The sequence below is a fragment of the Botryllus schlosseri genome, chromosome 14, assembly GCF_051294905.1.
Source record: "Botryllus schlosseri isolate E-star chromosome 14, Bs_hap1, whole genome shotgun sequence".
Lineage (NCBI taxonomy): Eukaryota > Metazoa > Chordata > Ascidiacea > Stolidobranchia > Styelidae > Botryllus > Botryllus schlosseri.
Genome location: NC_137249.1, coordinates 4,616,763 through 4,635,281, shown reverse-complemented (window position 1 = coordinate 4,635,281; position 18,519 = coordinate 4,616,763). Strand labels below are relative to the sequence as shown.

General features: G+C 39.5%; 2 protein-coding genes across 2 annotated transcripts in view; both read right to left on the bottom strand.

Moving 5' to 3' along the window:
- LOC145455736 (uncharacterized) overlaps positions 1-879 on the bottom strand; it is a 61,230-nt gene extending 60,351 nt beyond the window's left edge. The window contains exons 1-2 of the mRNA XM_080333718.1: positions 664-879; positions 571-604 (exon numbers count right to left, since the gene is read on the bottom strand). Of these exons, the coding sequence (XP_080189844.1) occupies positions 571-604; positions 664-706 (77 nt within the window). The 5' untranslated portion in view covers positions 707-879. The remainder of the gene's footprint in view (positions 1-570; positions 605-663) is intronic.
- Positions 880-3,218: 2,339 nt separating this feature from the next.
- LOC145455738 (gap junction beta-2 protein-like) lies at positions 3,219-18,332 on the bottom strand. Its single transcript, XM_080333719.1, has 10 exons — positions 15,410-18,332; positions 15,243-15,333; positions 12,213-12,325; positions 9,356-9,514; positions 8,433-8,543; positions 7,260-7,367; positions 5,811-5,978; positions 5,627-5,742; positions 4,836-4,960; positions 3,219-3,674 (listed from the first exon to the last, which is right to left on the bottom strand). Exons 1-10 carry the CDS (start codon positions 15,440-15,442, stop codon positions 3,415-3,417), a joined length of 1,284 nt encoding a protein of 427 aa, XP_080189845.1. The 5' UTR covers positions 15,443-18,332; the 3' UTR covers positions 3,219-3,414.
- Positions 18,333-18,519: the final 187 nt, after the last annotated feature.

The following is an 18,519-nucleotide window of genomic DNA, read 5'->3' as shown; positions in this document are numbered from 1 at the left end:
CGATTCACTTGATTCAAGATAACTTAGTAACCATAAGTACATAAATAACTGATCTGAATAAAGTTTGTCGCCATTCGCCACACGACATTTCAATCTCCCAGAAAATAGTCAAATCCAATCCAAATCCTAATCCGTTCTGAAAAAAATATCTAATCCAAATCCAATCCAAATCCGACAAAATTTCACAAATCCTGTTTATTCAAAACCTAATCCTAATCCATGCTCATCTCTGCTCACTAGTGGCCAATTGGAATGTATAGCGACTGGTGTGGTATCGAATTGAAGGTTACCCTATTTTGAGAGCCGAGAAAGAGGACACTATTGGCAACGAACATTAACAGACATTATAACGGGATATCTTCAAGAAAATAGGGGATCACTCGTCGGTTGACTACCTTTTTAGTATACCTTCGCATCAATTACATTACAACCCATATCCATGTGTATTTTTGTGCGATATGACCTTTTTGGGTTGTCTCTATGCACTCGCCTGACGATCAACGTAATAAAATAGGACGAATCTGATCTTAAACCCAACGGCCTTTTAAATGATCAATCTCATATACGTACCTCCACTCTCCGAGTATCGGCCTCATCGCAATGCCTGCAAAGATATCTGCAGAGTGATATCACGATCTTACGCAAAAATATAGATCTGCTTACCAGAGCATATAATAAAAAGAGCAGCCCATGAGGCGCTTATCATGCTGTGCAGAAGTGATAAAGTGTCAGATAACTTATCACAATTTCATCGAACTGTTAATGTCTGGTGTCCCCATCACTAGCAAGTCGAATGATAATGAGTTAATGCTTGCGTTGCATAAAATGCACGTCAAAATTATTGAATCAATTAATGCGTGGAAGATTTTTTCCGGAAATGCACTACCTATATCAATATCAAGCTCATTTCGTGGTTAAATGATTTTATTTCCTCAATATAACGATCCGACATTTGGTCGGCGATGGACTTTGGCCATGACCGCATATAGGTGTCTGCGCACCTCGATGTTTCCACGATAGAGACGACGAAGTTCCTTTATAATAAAAATAAGTGAAAAAATCAAGCTAGTCGTCCTCTGAATGAATTAGTAACACGCATATTCATGATAGACCCAGGAATTCAAATATTCCGCCTGGGACCTTGGTACAAGCATGCGTGAAACGTCCAGCTGTCACTGTCATGTTCGTGTATTTCAGAATACAGGACTATAGTAATTAATCGGCGTCCTGTCCAATTGATATTATTTATCATTACTTACATGTGTTCCTGTCTTTAATATTGATTTCGTGTGCTTCATGCCCTAACCTACTATCGTTTATCTGTTCTTTGGGGTGTCTTACTGTATCGTGCTCTCGGCCAAGGAAGTGATTTATGTGAAGATAATAAATTAGATTTTCATCGTATTTGTTGACGGCTTTACAAAAGACATAGGATATATACCAGTGTACTCTGTAGATTGAATAATTATTATCATATGTGAGTAGTGAAATCCGCTCTATAAATAAAACGGTCATTGTGTAATGCCCCGGTGGTGTCATATATGGTGTGGACACAAGCAAAACTCTAGGTAAGGGGTGTCAAACATACGGCCCGCGGGCCGCATTCGATTCGCCAGACGATTTCATCCGGCCCGCGAAGCAATTTTGAGGAAATGAAAAAATAGTCGTAATTATTCAACACATATTTGACAAATGCTTAGATTCTTAGGACGAAATTCTTCCATCAATTAATCCCCCAAGACAGCAAATGCCGAATATGTTCATTATAACCACCCGACAGCGGTGTTATGGTCTCACTCTAATCACCATTAGGAACCAAGTCGCTGGTATTGAGATCGAATTCCACAAAGGCAAAATGTGAACACTGAGGTCAGAGATTTGGGGACAAATGGACCAAAAAGTAATTTTTCACAGAAGCGAAAATATCAATGCGAAACCGTTATACGCAGGTGCATGGAGAATAAAACAGTCACGAAATATAATTCAAATATTTGATGTCACACTGCTGCATCCGCTTTGGCTCAAAAAGTCCCTGGCCTCCATAGAAACCTGAATCGCGATTTAATCCTGATGAAGCAAATTCCAACAACCGCGTTTACAGTTGAATCTCTTGTACTCCTCACAACGCATATCCATGGCTAATGCTGGATTACGACTAGGGCTGGGCACAATGATTCGAGTATTCGAATCTGAATCGAGTACTAATTTTAATGATTCGAGTCGAGTAGTAAGAGACGATTTTTTTCGAGTACTGAAATTGTACGCTCCCCGTCACTGAAAGTGAATTGATCAATGGGGATTATAGTATTGATGGTATTTCCACTGTAGAAGCATTGAAACCTTGATTAGTCGTGTCCGAGCATACGAAACATATAGTACAAAGCTATAGACCGTTGCTGGAAATAACACATTTGCGAAGTACTGATCATCCCACAGCATTGCCACAAAGTTCAATGAAATCGGCATGGTCGAAAAATTACCAAAGTATCTTTACAGTGATGGATAACAGACGTTATATTCTTGTGGGGGCATAAAAGGTACATATTTGAACGTTGACATATTCCATTCTGTTATGACGTCATAATGAGGGATACTCGAATACTCGACTCGACTAGAAGCAAAATACATGATTCAGAATCGAATCACTCAGGTACTCGATTTTGCCCAGCCCTAATTACGACTATAACAAAGGAAGAATTGAAATATGCCAACTTATATCGTCGCTAGAGCCACTGGTTTAGGGGTGTATAACTGAATTCAACCGACCAATAATCCTAGTTTTGTCAATTCCGTTGTTTGCGAATAACGGTGTTGCTAGAATGGAGCCCCTTGATAGTAATATACTATAAGATAATATCACGTGTATTTGCTTGGTAACAAGGTGACGAGGTCGGCCGAGAATATCCGGGTTCATTTCAATATGAATATACTATTCAATTTTATACTGAAGTTTTGTACCTCCAAGAAGCTCTTCAACTACATATCAATTAGGAAAGTTTTAACGGGTGTTCGCACTCATGTATCACAGCCGCAAGACATGAGATGTTAAGTCCGGCTCCAAATCGTGGGTGGTGGCGACCAATGTGGGGACTCCCACCTTGTGCACAAGCTAAACGAATAAAAAATGTAGGCCTACCTGAAATCAATCAAAAGTATGTTTTTTTTCTTTTCCACAACACTTATATTTCTGCCCCAAACCCCTCAACTTTTCGAAGATATCCAAAGTTTCTGCATTTTTATTAAGGCATATATTCAATTCGGTGCACAATAATCGTGGAATAAGCCCTACGGTGAACACCAGCAATGTTCTGATCTCACGCACCCGAATCTCTCGCGAATATCACGTACTGTAGTAGCATCAGTTTTTATTATGAATCGTAAAGATGATTCTTGGAATTTGGGCCGTATATTCCTTCACGCCATGCCGTCATTCACAGACCTAAACTCCGACGGCGCGATGTTTGGATGCGGGGTGGTTTGTTCTCGTTCTCCATTATAGCGCACGTAGGCTTGGTTGTGCATGTGCAAATTGTGCATGGCGATATTGTTCATCGTGGGTGGATATAAGCTCGCCGTATGCGGGTTGTTTACTCCAGGAATCATCCCATCATGGGGAACCGTGAATCGAGGAGGTTCCACACTTTCCGATATCACAGAATTGGCATATACGAAATCTGAAATAGAAAGAAGTTTAGTCTCATATACCCAGAGGAGGCCAAAGTAGTCATCGCAATTGAAATTACGAATTCACTCCCGAATTTTCGAGAGATTTTCTTCGCGATGTGACTTCATTTTTCGATTTCAATATAGTAGCGCCTTTGAAATCTGAACCGGAATCGGAGTCGTGTGCTCCTCATGACAGAAATTTGTTTCTGATACATTTGGGTGATTCCAATATATTTCCACTATACCGACAAACCTGATGGGGGCGGGGTGAAGAAATAACAGCATGCATCAAAGTTACTAATAACAATTGGCCCATCCGAAGATGAACTATCATTTATAACATGCACTAAATTTGCGAAAGCACTCCTGCCATCAATTCCATATCAACCGTTGAATCTGATCACATGGGTCGAGAAATGATTAATATTTGACAGTAATATGTGATACTGCTACTATCAATGACGGACTCCATTCGTGAATTTGAAAAATTTTCGCGCTTGGCGCGACCATAGCAAATCCCGGTAACTATTCAAAACATTACCACTCGCGATTTCCACATTACCACTCCGATATGAAAAGTAGAATAGCCCATAGAGGTCATCGGAAATGGACATGGACACTGGACACTGTGGACAGTTGAACATAGGTATTTTGCTTCCAGTTAGTTCATTACGGCTATGCCTTGGAATGCGGCCGTAGGCTACATAAGTAATCGAAATGTGGCCGTGATTAGCAAATAGGTTGCCAACCTCTGCACTATAGCCCATAGAGGTGGCAAGTAACGAAGTGATTCTGCTTTTTCGTAATACTCAAATAGCCTATCATGTGCTTACTACCTCTATACTTACTGTGATGATGATTACTTTTGTGATTTAAGAACCCTTCTACTTCACGAGTTTTGAAACAAAATACTTAGTTTTCACTCAATAGATTTCGTTCGGGAAAGCAGCTTTGCGATATAGATTTGCATCACTTTTACTAGTTTTAAGCCCATATGCCTAGTTTTACGAGATAGTATATCACCAACGATTGTCTCCTCGGATTGTCCGCAGCCTGAGAAATTGAAGTGGACTGTTCTGTGTACCAGACAAATAAGTAGGATATATTCGCGTCAACCAGATAGTACAACATTCTGATACGAATCTATGCGATCGTTGTCGTCCACTTACTTGAAGGTAGATTGCCGGAGAACCGCTTTCCCGCCTGATAACTCGGAGCTGGCGAAAACATATGCGTTGCATATTGATTTTGAACATATGCATTTCCGTTCCTTTGTCGCCTCACAATTACCTGACTGAAAGGAAAGTCATGAACAGTGACATGGATTAAGATGTACAATGTCGCGGCGTAAATTTTAGAAGTCATCAACTCCATCAACTCTACCGGGAAATCTGAGCACATGTGGGCGGAGAGAGGGTCAAATGATAATAGCAACATATTCAAGTACCAACATTATTGACATAATTCATTCACTAACTAACTTTAAACAATTTTCATACTTTGCACGTCTACAACAAATGCCTGGTAGGCTGATACAAATAAATATATGAATCTTGCGATAGTGAATTGCGTTATCCCGGGCTTTATTTGATGCGGAAAGAGTGCATCCGTTCTTGAATCATAAGTATGAAGGGTAGTGATGGAATAACCCGTATTAGAAGTTGTGTCGAAAACCCTATTGGGAGTTGGGACTCAAGAATAGCGTTTGGTGGCGGCCTGACAATGGACAGTGGGTACGAAATAATTTAATGAAAGCTCAAGAAGTACGAGCGCTAAAAAGGAGCGCTGGATAGCGTATACCGAATGAACGCGTATACTAATCTGGAATAAAATGATGCAACCACAGAATCTATATCTATAGGAATCGAATACGCGACAAGTAGACTACAGATACAATATATGGATCTTAAAAATAAGTAGACTATATGAACGAATCCCACACGTAAGGTCACACACTTACCGTTCTTTTCTTTCTTTTAGAAACATTCTGACTGGGATGTAAATAAGCTCGACGGCACTCAGTACAAAACAAACAGCGCTTAAACAATTCATGTATCGAATCAAAACCGTTTTTTCCTGGTATAATATACAGAAAAATAGCTTAATCAGGTGTCCCGATCGGAAATTTGTGATGTCGAGCTTACGTAAGGCCTTGATACCCAACACGGCACCGAACCATCAACAGTAGCTACTTGACTGCACGCTTTTTCCACAGCCGCATCAAGTTTTGGATCACACTTGAACATCGCTGGTACGCTGAACCGTAAAAAATCCAATGCGTCATCAGCTTCTGCTTCCTCCTGACTTTGATCCTTAATATTTTTCAATTCTTCGTTGAATGCCTGTGTATTTGTTACGTAAAGCGGTATAGGCCTAAATGTGATCCAACTAACTTACCTATATCACGGTAGCCTATTAGTTTATCATACGACCAGGACCGAAACGGCCGCACCCAAAATCCCTTAATTGCGGGGCCTGAGCTCGAAGGGAGCTCAAAATATTTTCATGAATGACCATAAATTAGAGAGCATTTTTTGAAACTTTGTGCAACTTTTTCAAATTATTTTCGCGCCACGCGCGATTTAGCGATTATATTGTAGAGTATGTACAAATAGGCATTTCGGCGTCGACCATTACCGCGCCACGCCGCACCAAGACATATAATGTTTAAATGGGCCAAACAGTTTGGCAGCCAGAAAACCTTGGCCGTCAAGGACTTCCCTTATGCTGACCGCTGTCTAATTTCCATTGGCGCCTAAATGGCTGGTGCCGAATATTCCTGCCTGACAATCTGAACCCCAAAGGACAAATGCCATCACACAGATAAAAATTGGCAGTGAAGAAATATAAATTTGAAATGGTGTGCGTCTTTGAATTTAGTGCGTGTGAGCGATCTCAATATTTTTGACATAGCAGATGAAGAGGTCATGAAATAACAACATGCAAAGAAGTAATTATGCGAACGGACCCGCCCGAATATGTTTAATTATTATTACGGGCCTTAAATGGATCGAGACGATAACACCCCAGACATCCCTGCCTTTAATCTGAACACGTGGACTGAGAGAGGATAAAAATGTCTAGCAATATATTTGCAATTACCAATATTATTGACCGATGCTGTGTGGCGAGTGAATCTAAGACCTTTCGGTCCCTCGTCGTCTCCCAATCCATACCAATTTACACGTTGTGTTTGTTGGTGAGATGAATAAAAGCATACTGACTGACTGACTGATTCAATCTTAAATTATGAACATATTTCGCGCTTCACGCGATTAGGGCAGATAAAGCAAAAGTATATCAGAAATGTCAGTGGTGAGCATTTGTATGTACGCTGCTGATATATAGTTTAGTCGCTCTAAGCCGTAAAGAATTCACGTGGACTGCGAACTGCTTATCGTTAATATTCATGAACCTCTGGTATATGCCTAATTGCTTATGAAGTAACTGATATAAATTATAAAGCATGCCTTTAGTTTCCTTTATTTTTCCCTAAGATTCCGTCATGCAAGCTGTCACTTAATAATACACTGCTTTATTTCTCAGTTAACTAACGTACCTCTGTAATTTAACAAGTTTTCAGGAATACTTACCATGAATTTGAACAGTGTATACCCTAAATATATAAATACTCCTTCCACGACTAGCCGAATAAGGATGCTGATGTAGTATGCCACGTGGATTGTCATTGTAAACACCACCTGAGAAATGTAGCATGTGTGAAATAGTGTACCGCGAGGTATCTAACCAAAACTATATTGCAGATATCAACCCCGTAATATTTTTCAAGAACATTGATCATCGCTACAGAAACACGTATCGTTGTAGCCCAGGGCTCTTCAATCGGGTGTATCGTACACCCCAGGGTGTACCAGAATTCTTAATGGATGTACCACTCGGATGGGGTGTACTGGTGTGTACCAGATACGCTTTGCAATGGACGGAAGACTAGCTATTACGATAAATTCGCAAGTTTATGCTTCAGAACAGGTTGACGGGATGTGCAATGCCGTACAATGTTCATAACAAATGACGCAGGTTGTAAATTACATCCCCTTTGTGATGTCATAAGCAAATGTATCTCCTCATCATTTTACAGTTGGTGCACATAATTGCAGGGGTCTCGGGGCCGAGTTTGAGTATCACTGTGTTAGATGGTGGTCTGGTAGCTTCGAACATTGAATATTATTCAGCATTTCCTGTACGTTGCAGCTTTGTCGATCAGGCCAGGGTGGCCAAGCTGCGGACATAAAGCCGCATACAGCCGTAAAACAATAATCATGCGGCCGTCCACACATTTTTATACCAGCGTTGGCGGCCGTCAATAAACAATTTGAATTAACGACATTGGTACCTAAAACGCTGAGAGATTTTAATTTGAATTGAAAATTTTCTTCACGCTGAGCTCGATTCAGGGTGACTTGGATTTTCGTTTCTATCCTCGCAATTTTGGTATATATATAGTAAGCTTGCGGGGTCGTTCTGATTCTACTACTAGCAGATTTTATATACAGGGTAGATCTCAAGAGTTCAGCGATGGCACAGAATACCACAAGGGCTCTCCTCCTTGCGGAGTTTCTGATGGTCAATATAACATGAGTATTTATCGTCCAGAGGGCCATGACGACTCTACGGTTGAATGCGGCGCCTGGATTAAGCTTATTATGGAATCGGTAAGTAATGTGGACAGGGATGTACGAGTTTTGAGTAAACGTTAAAAGGGTGTACCACGACGAAAAAGGTTGAAGAGCACTGTTATAGCCTACCTCAGTTAATTCACCTTTACCGCTACTGAACACCTTTTTCTTCTTGATCTCGCCGATTTTCTTTTTGCGCCTCTCCAATTTCTTCATAGTTTTCATCGTTTTTTCATTATCCTAAATATGACGTGTCTTGTAGTAAAAATCTCCCTAATTGGTAATCGCTTGAACGTTACTCCACAAAAGGCTAGCTGTCAAAGATAATGTGCTGGTTTTCGCAGTGGGTCAGCTCCAACCGTTGACATGCTAGGCGGTAGTGTTGCTATATCAAAGACCTATTCGAATTGCCACTATTACAGATATATCCGCACTCAGCAGTGCCAAGTAAGCCGCACCATAATTGGATTTGGATTTGGGGCTTACGACCAGACTCTAATTAGACTACTTAGAGCAAAATACCAGTAATCTAATAATATAATATAATTTGTGAAATATTTCTCTGCTCTAATTTTAATTCTAATCAAATTTCTGGTTTTACTCAAAATGCTGCATCACAACTATGTATTGCACGAAACGAGCCAAGCTAGGTGTACGTACAGTCGTACATATATTCTCCAATCTCAAACATATGCGAATGAGCTGTGATGGTATGTGGGCTGAACTTGATTTTTGTTGTATTTATTCCAAATTTTGAAGTTTAACTTCAATTCCAAGTGATTCGAAGTCAGTTATTCTAAGTCGAATCTAATTTGAAATAGCTACAAATTTTACAGTAGTCTGCTTGAGACCATGATTGACTTGCTCGGACGGGACTGAGTTTTGAGGAACATCTAAAGCGGAAAACGATCAGCGGTGCGACCACTGAGCTATACTGCAGCTGTTGTGAGCGAACCATAACGTTAGTAATCTGATAATGTGCTATTTGGATTAGCTCTAAAAAGTAACGCATAGTCATCAAGGGAATACGTGTAGAATTACAGATAAACCACCTCATTTGAGGGTAGCTGTGACGACAGCATGGATTGCATGTCGTTCACATGATTCTCTTCCCGTAATCGCTTTTCTTCGTCTTCTGACTTGTGGATCTGTGCTATTACGCTCATCGAATAAAAATGAAATAGAACGGTAGGCGTCGTGACTGCCAGCAGCTGAAACAGAAGGATACGAACGGTCAAAATCTACCAAAACAATCCCAATATGTTGCAAGCTTATTGTTAGTGGAAACACATCAGTTTCATCGGGAAGGTTCCAACGATCGCTTAATATATGTAAACACATTAGGTAGGATTATATATTAGGGCTCTTCAAAAATGACTTTTTTTCTCAAATCGTACTGGCTACTTGATAAAATTGTTAGGTTACCTAATTTAAGCCTACACACAAAATTTGGTTCAATTCCAGCCAGTAACCGCTTTGCTACAGGAGAATAAAGTTTCTATTTATTATATAAAAATAAAAAATAAAAATTTTGAAAATTTTCTGTTCACCCCATGAAAGTGTTAAGCTGTCTACAGAAACGATGCTCACCAAATTTAGTTCAATTCCAACCAGTGGAAGCGGAGTTATTGCCGTCGAAAAATTTGGATTTGAATAAAATAGTATTTACGGTGACCGATTCTTAGTTGTGCTCACCGTAAATACTATTTTATTCAAATCCAAATTTTACGACGGCAATAACTCCGCTTCCACTGGTTGGAATTGAACCAAATTCAAGCCCTATTATATATAAGTAATTATGGAGCGCAGTATGGGCGCGGCAAGTTATTATTTTTCAATTGAAGGTTTCGGCCGGTCGCACACGTAGAGCTCTGCACTTGTCCGGGTATTATATGCAACTTGAGGATTAATACCTATCAATCATCCGTCATATGCTAATAATTAGGAATTCAGAAAACCATTTATGGACCTCAGACGTATGAAAATATATAGCGTATGTAAATATATATAAAGAGACTCTAGGACAGTAGTGGGCAACCTTTTTGTTATAAAAGTTATACATGATAAATGCATCTTCGGGTGGGCCAATTGTTAATAGTAACTTTGTTGCATGCTGTTATTTCTTTACCCCCCATCAGGATTGTCGGTATAGTGGAATTATAATGGAATCGCCTAATTGTACCAGAAACAAATTTCTGCGCGAAGAAAAGATTCAAGGTTAATCAAAATCTCCCGAAAATTCGGCAGTGAATTCGTAGCTTACATTTGCATGTCGACGGCCGCACGAATTCCCTTCTACGGTCGCAGGTTGCCCACCCCTGCTCTAGGAGGTAAAGAACTTAAATAGGCAATTGAAAAGTGTATTCTAGGGTTACCATATTTTGGTAGCCGGACACCCTTTAGCGCCTACTAGCGGATGTTAAGATGAGGTCACACTAGCAAAGCCTTGTCTATCGATTGTATACAGCAGTGGAACATAGGTCCTGCTGGAATGGACCATCTCTAATGTGAGCTCTGGTGATTGCTAGCTACAACAGACTTCGTCACGGGCCGAATGAAATCATCTGGCCGCCGTTCGGATGAGACTGTTTATGAGTCAAAATGCCGGTCCACACCAGGAGATTGCACATCCGGTGGTTTGCAACCTTTCATGGTCCGTAATGTTATGCTCCGTGGCCATTGAAAAGAAATGGATAAGCTGATTACTAAAACCAGGCCATTACCTTTTCTTCCCAAATTTACTCACGGCCTATTTTGAAAACTGATTATTCATTCAAAATCTTCGCCATCCCAAGAATAAAGGAAATCGACCCCGGGTTTAGGACCACTGTCTTCGACGCAAGCATCCAAACGTTTTCGACCGACTCTAGGAATATATCGTTCTCTTATAATTGCGATTACTATTAGACTTATTTCAGTAAAAGATGGTTATTTTTATTTATTTTTGATTTTTTTGCAAGGGCGGTGGTTCCACATCGATATCGATACATGTGACAGTAAATCGCGCGAAGCGCGAAGAAAAATTTCAATTAACATAAAACTGCCCCAAAATACGATTTTTATGCTAATTTACGAAAATAGATTGAGTCAAATTCGAGCCTTCAAAATTCCGGACATTTACGCATATTTTAGAATTTCCTCTCGGACGCAGTTTGAACAGTGAAATTCCGGACATGTCCGGGAAATTCCGGACGTATGGCAACCCTAGTATATTCACATTAAACTATAAGCCTGAATATTGTCGGATGACACTCTTCAGCGTAATCGTCACCAACTACTGTAGTTTAGAGAGTTGGAGACAATTGAGAGAGTCGATTGTTGATATACAATGTTCTTTCCAACTCTGTTCTAGTTGCTGACGATTATCCCTGACGAGAGTCAGCGGAACATATTCTTGTTTATTTCAATATGAATGTATTATTCAATTGTATAAATATATATAAGCATAGCTTTTCGTACGGGGAGAACCACCCTCGCACTAATCGTTGCAACGACTGTTACTATATCCCTAAACATCAAGTTCTTCCGTGTCAAATATAGCAGAGCAGATAGTTTTCGGCAGAGAAGTATAAAAATGAACAATTCTCTGGAACATACACAACATGATATAAAACGGCTTATAATGGGAGAAAGTCTCAGCACATTTTGTTAAGGTTGAATTACAGCCGATCATGATTGATTTAATATACATTTCCTCACGCTGCTGTCTTCGACGTCTCTAGCATTTTATAAAAATGTTATTAGTTCTAGAAATATTTTGTGCGCAGAATTATAGAAACATAACTTGTCGTCCGCAGCAAGTTTCCCCTACAAATTGGCTGTTTTAGATGGCAGAGTCATAAGATATGTCTGACAATATGGGAATATATTCGCAAAGAAGTAAAACGATCTACCCCTCCCTTTTCTCACCTGGAAACACCAGAATCTTAAGTGAGACATTCTACTGAATACGTTGAAACACATCTTTTCGCACCCAGGCTCTTTGGTACTACACTGGAACTCTGATAATTCATCACCGTAGACTGAAACAAACGAATGATTATAATGAGATTATATTAAGCCAATTGACAAGTAATTTTATATGATACAATTCCATCCCAACCGGGGCAGGATTTTCCACTGGAGACGGATTTTTGAGTTCAGGGAATGATTTTATTTTTAAATTTGTTGAATCGCATGTGTTATCACACTAAATATATTGTTCAGATGGCTGTAGCATATAAAAAAAGTGTCGCAATATCGATGGAGTACGATCTCTCATTTTTTTATGTTAGTTCGGTAACCCTACTGAAATAACTCCGATGAAATGTATCTTATTCATCACAACTCTGCTGTTGTGATGAACCAACTGTAGTAGTCCTGTAATCCTGTACGCTTGCTACTGTCCGTGTGGTCAATGTTGAGGTAAATCGTCTATCAAGTTGGACTCTCTGGACGGGCAGAGCCTATTCTCAAATCTCAACCGATGGTGCCGCGAGAAAGGAGGCAGAGAGTTGAGTCGACATATACCTAAAATTCTGAGTAGCATTCGGACTAGACTTAATCGGTGTGATCGACAGTTCTATTATTTTATCCGCTCCAAATACAGTCAATATACAATGTGATACACAAGACGCAATTGGATGTAATGAAAAGATAGGATGAGGCTGAATCGACCAAGTATATGGTCTGTTAAAACTCTACCTATGTAACTGTGCTTCATCTTGATCTCGTCGACAATATTTTAGACGACTTTTTTTTCTCATTCAATTTCGTTGTATTTGTCATCGACTGGTCTTTTTAGTTAGGACGATGTAATAGCAGCGAAGTATGGGAGGAGCCCAGGTAAATCTCCAACACTTCGGAACGTGCTGCGATGCTGCCTGGAACGGCAGCGTCAATGACGGTAAACTCGCGATAAATTTACCACTACGCCTAGTGATCTCTATATCTTTGCTACGCCCGCTCCCATAACGGTGACTAAAAATGGTCATCCTAGGCGATGAGGCTTATCGAAAATAATGACCTTTTTTAATAACCACAATCAGATTCTGCGGCTGAACAGTTGCATGACGTACGTTTGATGACATTTTCATGGTCACTATAGCGTCGGAAATCGTGCACCCAGTATACTTGAAGTGCTGGGGTGTCGCGAACTATTATTCCCTTTGAGAGGGCGCCGCGAGGTCAAAAACATTGAGAACCACTGTATAACATAATAATAGCCAAGTATCCGTTGTGATGATGCAATAAACAACCCAAAACCACCTCCATACAACACCTTTCTTTGTCAGATCGTTGGACCATGCAGTTTTTGCCATCCTTTTTCTGAATATGTATTGGCGATTCGGGACTTTTTGGGATACCTCCACTTATTATTTGTCTGGCTACAAAGTGGGTTATGTGGGATACATGGGTCATAATCCTTCGCACACCTAGCCTCCGCTTGACTGGTATGAGGATGATCGACACGATGGGCGATTTCACTTGTCATTCGGTATATTTCTAGTCGGTCAATGATCGCGAGTCGATCGACTGTTTTCATCGACGAAATGAAAGCCTGCTGGCCTATAACCGAAAACCGGCAAACTGGCAACCGGCTGTGTGGTCTCCGATCCCGCCTTTACTTCCGATCGGAATGAGGAATGAGTCTCAGAAACCTAGCAGCATGGTTTTCTACTATACACTTTGGACGAATTTTCATTTCCAAGATTTATGACTTCCCTTTTTTGTAATATGGAGAGGAATAAATGGACTCAAAGTGGGTAAAGGGCGGAACGTAACAAAATAACGTTAGTAACCCACTGCACTAGATGGTTGAATTGGCGGCAATGATGAGTCACTACAACATATTACAAAGTTCGAGTCAAAATACTGTGACTGTCTCAACTAATCGACTATTGGAACACACAAAACAGGTTTGAGCATGTTTCGAATGTTGTCTGCAAGCACAAACTTCAAAACTGATATAAACATATCCGTAACCCGCATGCATTCGCAATTATTCAATTTGCAATGCAATCTTCAACAAACCTAATATTCGAAAGTGCTCACATGGACTCCAATTTGCTTAGGCATTTATTCAGAGTACTTGCCTTTAGAAGGCGAAAGCTACACGTCATAAGATATCATCAGAAAACAGATTTACGGATACTCATCTCGGTTTGTAAGCTACCAAAACCATCAACAAGCTGATATGTTATTGTCTCGTGCAACAGCCACAACAGAACAAGTCTGTATTCACTCAATGCACACTCGCGTAGAAACCCATTGATTATTATTATCATGTATTATGAAGTCCGATGTAAACTTTGCGGGCACAAATTCTTATTTCCATTTGAACTCCATACTAGTATATAAATAGGCGGTATTGAAACTTTTTGTGGAAGCGAAAACACAACACCGGTGGAAATTCCTGCGGTTCATAATATAAGCATTGCACGTCCTTGTAAGACAGCCTTTTCGAATTGATAGATGTTTGGTGACATTTTGGGTTATAGATGTTACGACAGATTGTGAAAACGTGACAATATGATTAATGGTGGATGCTCGTGCAGTTTTTTACCATCTACCCGCGTATTCGTGCAAAATCAGAGTCGGCCAAAAAATAATCGGATAGCTTTATGAAATGTTGAAATGTAGTCTTCTGTGCTGTACCGCACAGCTGTGAACCTATCTTACAATGTTACCTCATAATTACCACTTTAATATTGCTCCGTGTTGTGTGAATTTAGCATTTTGATATCGAAGATGCCATAAGGTTGCAAAATTAGGATGTTTAAGACAAGCTCTCTTTTTTAAAAATCTGTGTTTTAAATTCATCTTCATTTTAAACATAGCTCTAGCTGAAATGGTACACTGGACCAACGGTAGCTTTATGAGAAATGATAATAGAATCTTGGTCCTTCCTAACTCTATAATTGTTCACCCCTTCGTTCATTGATACACAAATATAAATACCTGCTCCGCCAATGGTAACAACCACGAATAGTCGAAAAACAAATACGCAAAGATACCAAAGTTGTCCAATCCACGTGCTGTACTTTGCAACCTAAAATATAGAAATGGGATATTGTCTGTGATTGTAAGATCACCTTTACTTGGGTATATATATCATAGATACTAACCTGTTCTTGAATACTTTGTAGAAAACTCCACATTTTTTAAACCGATAATTTTCCTTTTTTCGATATTATAACGGACTGAAAAGTGCTCTTTTCTAGAATAATGTTCTTTGTTGAGTTGATATTTGTATGTTATCTAAATCTGAATTTCAAAATATCGTGGCGACAGACAGTATTATATGATATTATGTTGACATCGTCTAAAGTCTAAATCAAATTATTTACTATATTTGCTGTCATTACGAAATCGGCATTGATCAAAAACAATGCAGTGCAAATAACGGAAAAAAGATTACCATATATGATGGGTAAATAATTTGAGGCAATAATTCCTTCCTCATACCTGGATCCTGAGTTTATGACTCGTCGCTTGTAAGAAAATGTAAACCGGTAAAGTTCGTGCCAGCCTAACGAGTAAAAGGAGAGGTTATTGTTGTCGTAGATGACAAATGGACACAAAGGTTTGCTGTTTATCACGGTTCTATCAGTGAGCAAAGCGACCACTAGACAGTGGGGTAATCAACTCTGCGTTACGATGACTTCTCAAGGTCAGGTCACCTCGTTGCTGATATTTTCACTCGTCGTGAATCGTGATGCCTTCAATTTCAAAATTATGCTATGAAATCAAATATTTCAGCAATGAGTCATCCAGGCCAGAACTTTCCTTTGTATTCATTTTTGATCTTTGACTCGGTTGACGATTCAACTATGACTCTCTACACTGCATTCTTGCAATTTGTGATGTGGGAGTTGACGTGACATTTATATGGCGATATGGCGATTTCGAAATGAAACCAGTACAAGTGCGAAGGCGTAAGATGACTGCAATGGGACAGACTTTTGTCTGTCTTTGAAACCAAACCAAAAAATTGACGAGAACTATTTAAAAATGTTGGATAATTCAAGTCCGCTTGCCAGAGACTCTCGATCCTATATTTGAAATTGATGGATCGGCGTGAATTGGATCTGGACATCAAAGATTGTGCGCATTAGTTCGCGAATATCACGGAACAATGAAGGCCTACCCACCACTCATGGTCATTCCTATAGAATTTCCGAAGGCGTCTTGTATCGTCCATAAGGATTTCTTTTATATAGCAAACCCTTTTCGTAAATTTATAAACGATATCCGTATGGTTAATTGGAATTATTACCCATATTGTCAACGGGGCGGTCCGGTCCTATGCTTATTCGTATTATTCAGGTTATCGTGCAGTGTGTCGCATAATTCATCTTATATAAGATCTCTTTTTACGACTAGCGCCTATACAGTAATGTAACGTTATCCACTATTCTCTGGATGATCACTTATCATTAATTAAATTAAACACTGGACCCAATGAAACGAACTTGGCCGTCAACGGCAACATCAACACTATAGCTCAAACTCAAACATCACCTGTGCTGACGTAAAATCTATTTCAACATCTTGAACATTACAGTATCGTAACAAATTGACATATGCTGATTTCCCTAGCATGATGTAGGAATTTTGAAGTTCTGGCTTGCATCTTCTGGGCAACGTTGAAAGCGATCAAATGTAATATAATTGATCCATCTGCTTATACAGCCATAGAACTCTCACATTCGTAATTTTAGCTCCCTTGTCTAAACCTAAACGATACGAAATGATCGCCCTTCGGGCAATGTCAAATGTGTTATTTCCTCGTTTCGTCTAACCTAGAAAATTACCATGGTCTTGCTCACGTCTCTTGACCTATGTATGGATTGTCATGAGCTATTAGGATCACGGAGGCGTTTTCTCCTCGCGGCTAAATCGTGAATCGCAAATATGCTGGCCAGTGCTCAGTTAAGAAAATTTTATTTGCCATGCGAGCATATTTGTCTGAAGGGGCTATACGAGCTGCATGCTAGTGAATTTTATGTTTCGAAAACTAGCTTTGTTGCATATTAAAAGCATTGATATACTTACACTGATTCGCCCCTTTATAATCGTATATCTATACATGCGTGTACTGAAAAAGTAAGCAAGTGAACGGTGACTATACCGCAGGTATAAACTTCTGGCATTCAGTGCACATTATACAGCAATTTAGTATGACTTTAGCAAACTTGCAGCCTTCCGAGAAAGATTTTATCTCGACCACGAAGAAACAATACTTTTCCAGCGATTTCATGAATAGGCTATCGTTACATAAGCCGCAGAATTGATTCCAATTTTTGATAAAATAGGGTTCCCTGCTCCTTAAAACTTTCTTATAGGTTCAAGCATAAATTTTGTGTACGATCGCAAATCGGAAATGGCCTGAAGAGAGGCAATAGCAGGTCGCTACGTATTGCATAATGCTTCCTTATTTCTCTACATTTAAGTTCGAAATAAGACAGTCACGAATTTTAGAATCGCCACTCTCCGTGAAGAGGATGATTGCTCGCTCTTGTGCTAATTAAACAACACGGGGACGCTCTACTCATTTTAAAACACTTTACTAAATCTCGTAATTTTGGTTTTCATAGTCGATCATGGAGCTATTATTACCGTGCAGCACCGAGTTTGTACAACAATTAAGAGATACTTTCCATCCCGGTGCACATATACCTTATATTACCATTGCACCAGTTGTTTTAATACACATATAATTGGACTGACTTGCACCTGACAAAGTCTGACGAATTGTTCAACTGCTCCACAGAATAACAGTTCGACTAAAGTCATTGCACTTTCGAAAACCGAATTGTAGATACTTAGGCCGCCCAAGGCTACAAAATATATCCTTTGTTTTTGAATCATCAAGAAATGGTGATTTTACAAACACTAAATGCCGTGTTCGTTTTGTACGAATTACTTATAGTTTGTGATTAATCCCATGCCTCTTCGATCATTATCGCCTAAAAATATGTGGAAGTTCTCAAACTGGTAATCAATCTAATGGATAACTCAATTAATAGCAAATGGCCAAGTCTGGACTGCGCGATGAAAAAGAATGTTTTTGCATTTGGTTGGGACAAAGTCTTGTCCAGCAGCTCACTATAGTTCAAGTAGGGCTGAATTTATAACAAATGGTTATTTAAAACACTTTGTTTAAAACATGTTTTGAACGGTGATTTTAAAAATTGCTATTTTGTAAAGAATAATTTTTTTCGAAAGTTCCATA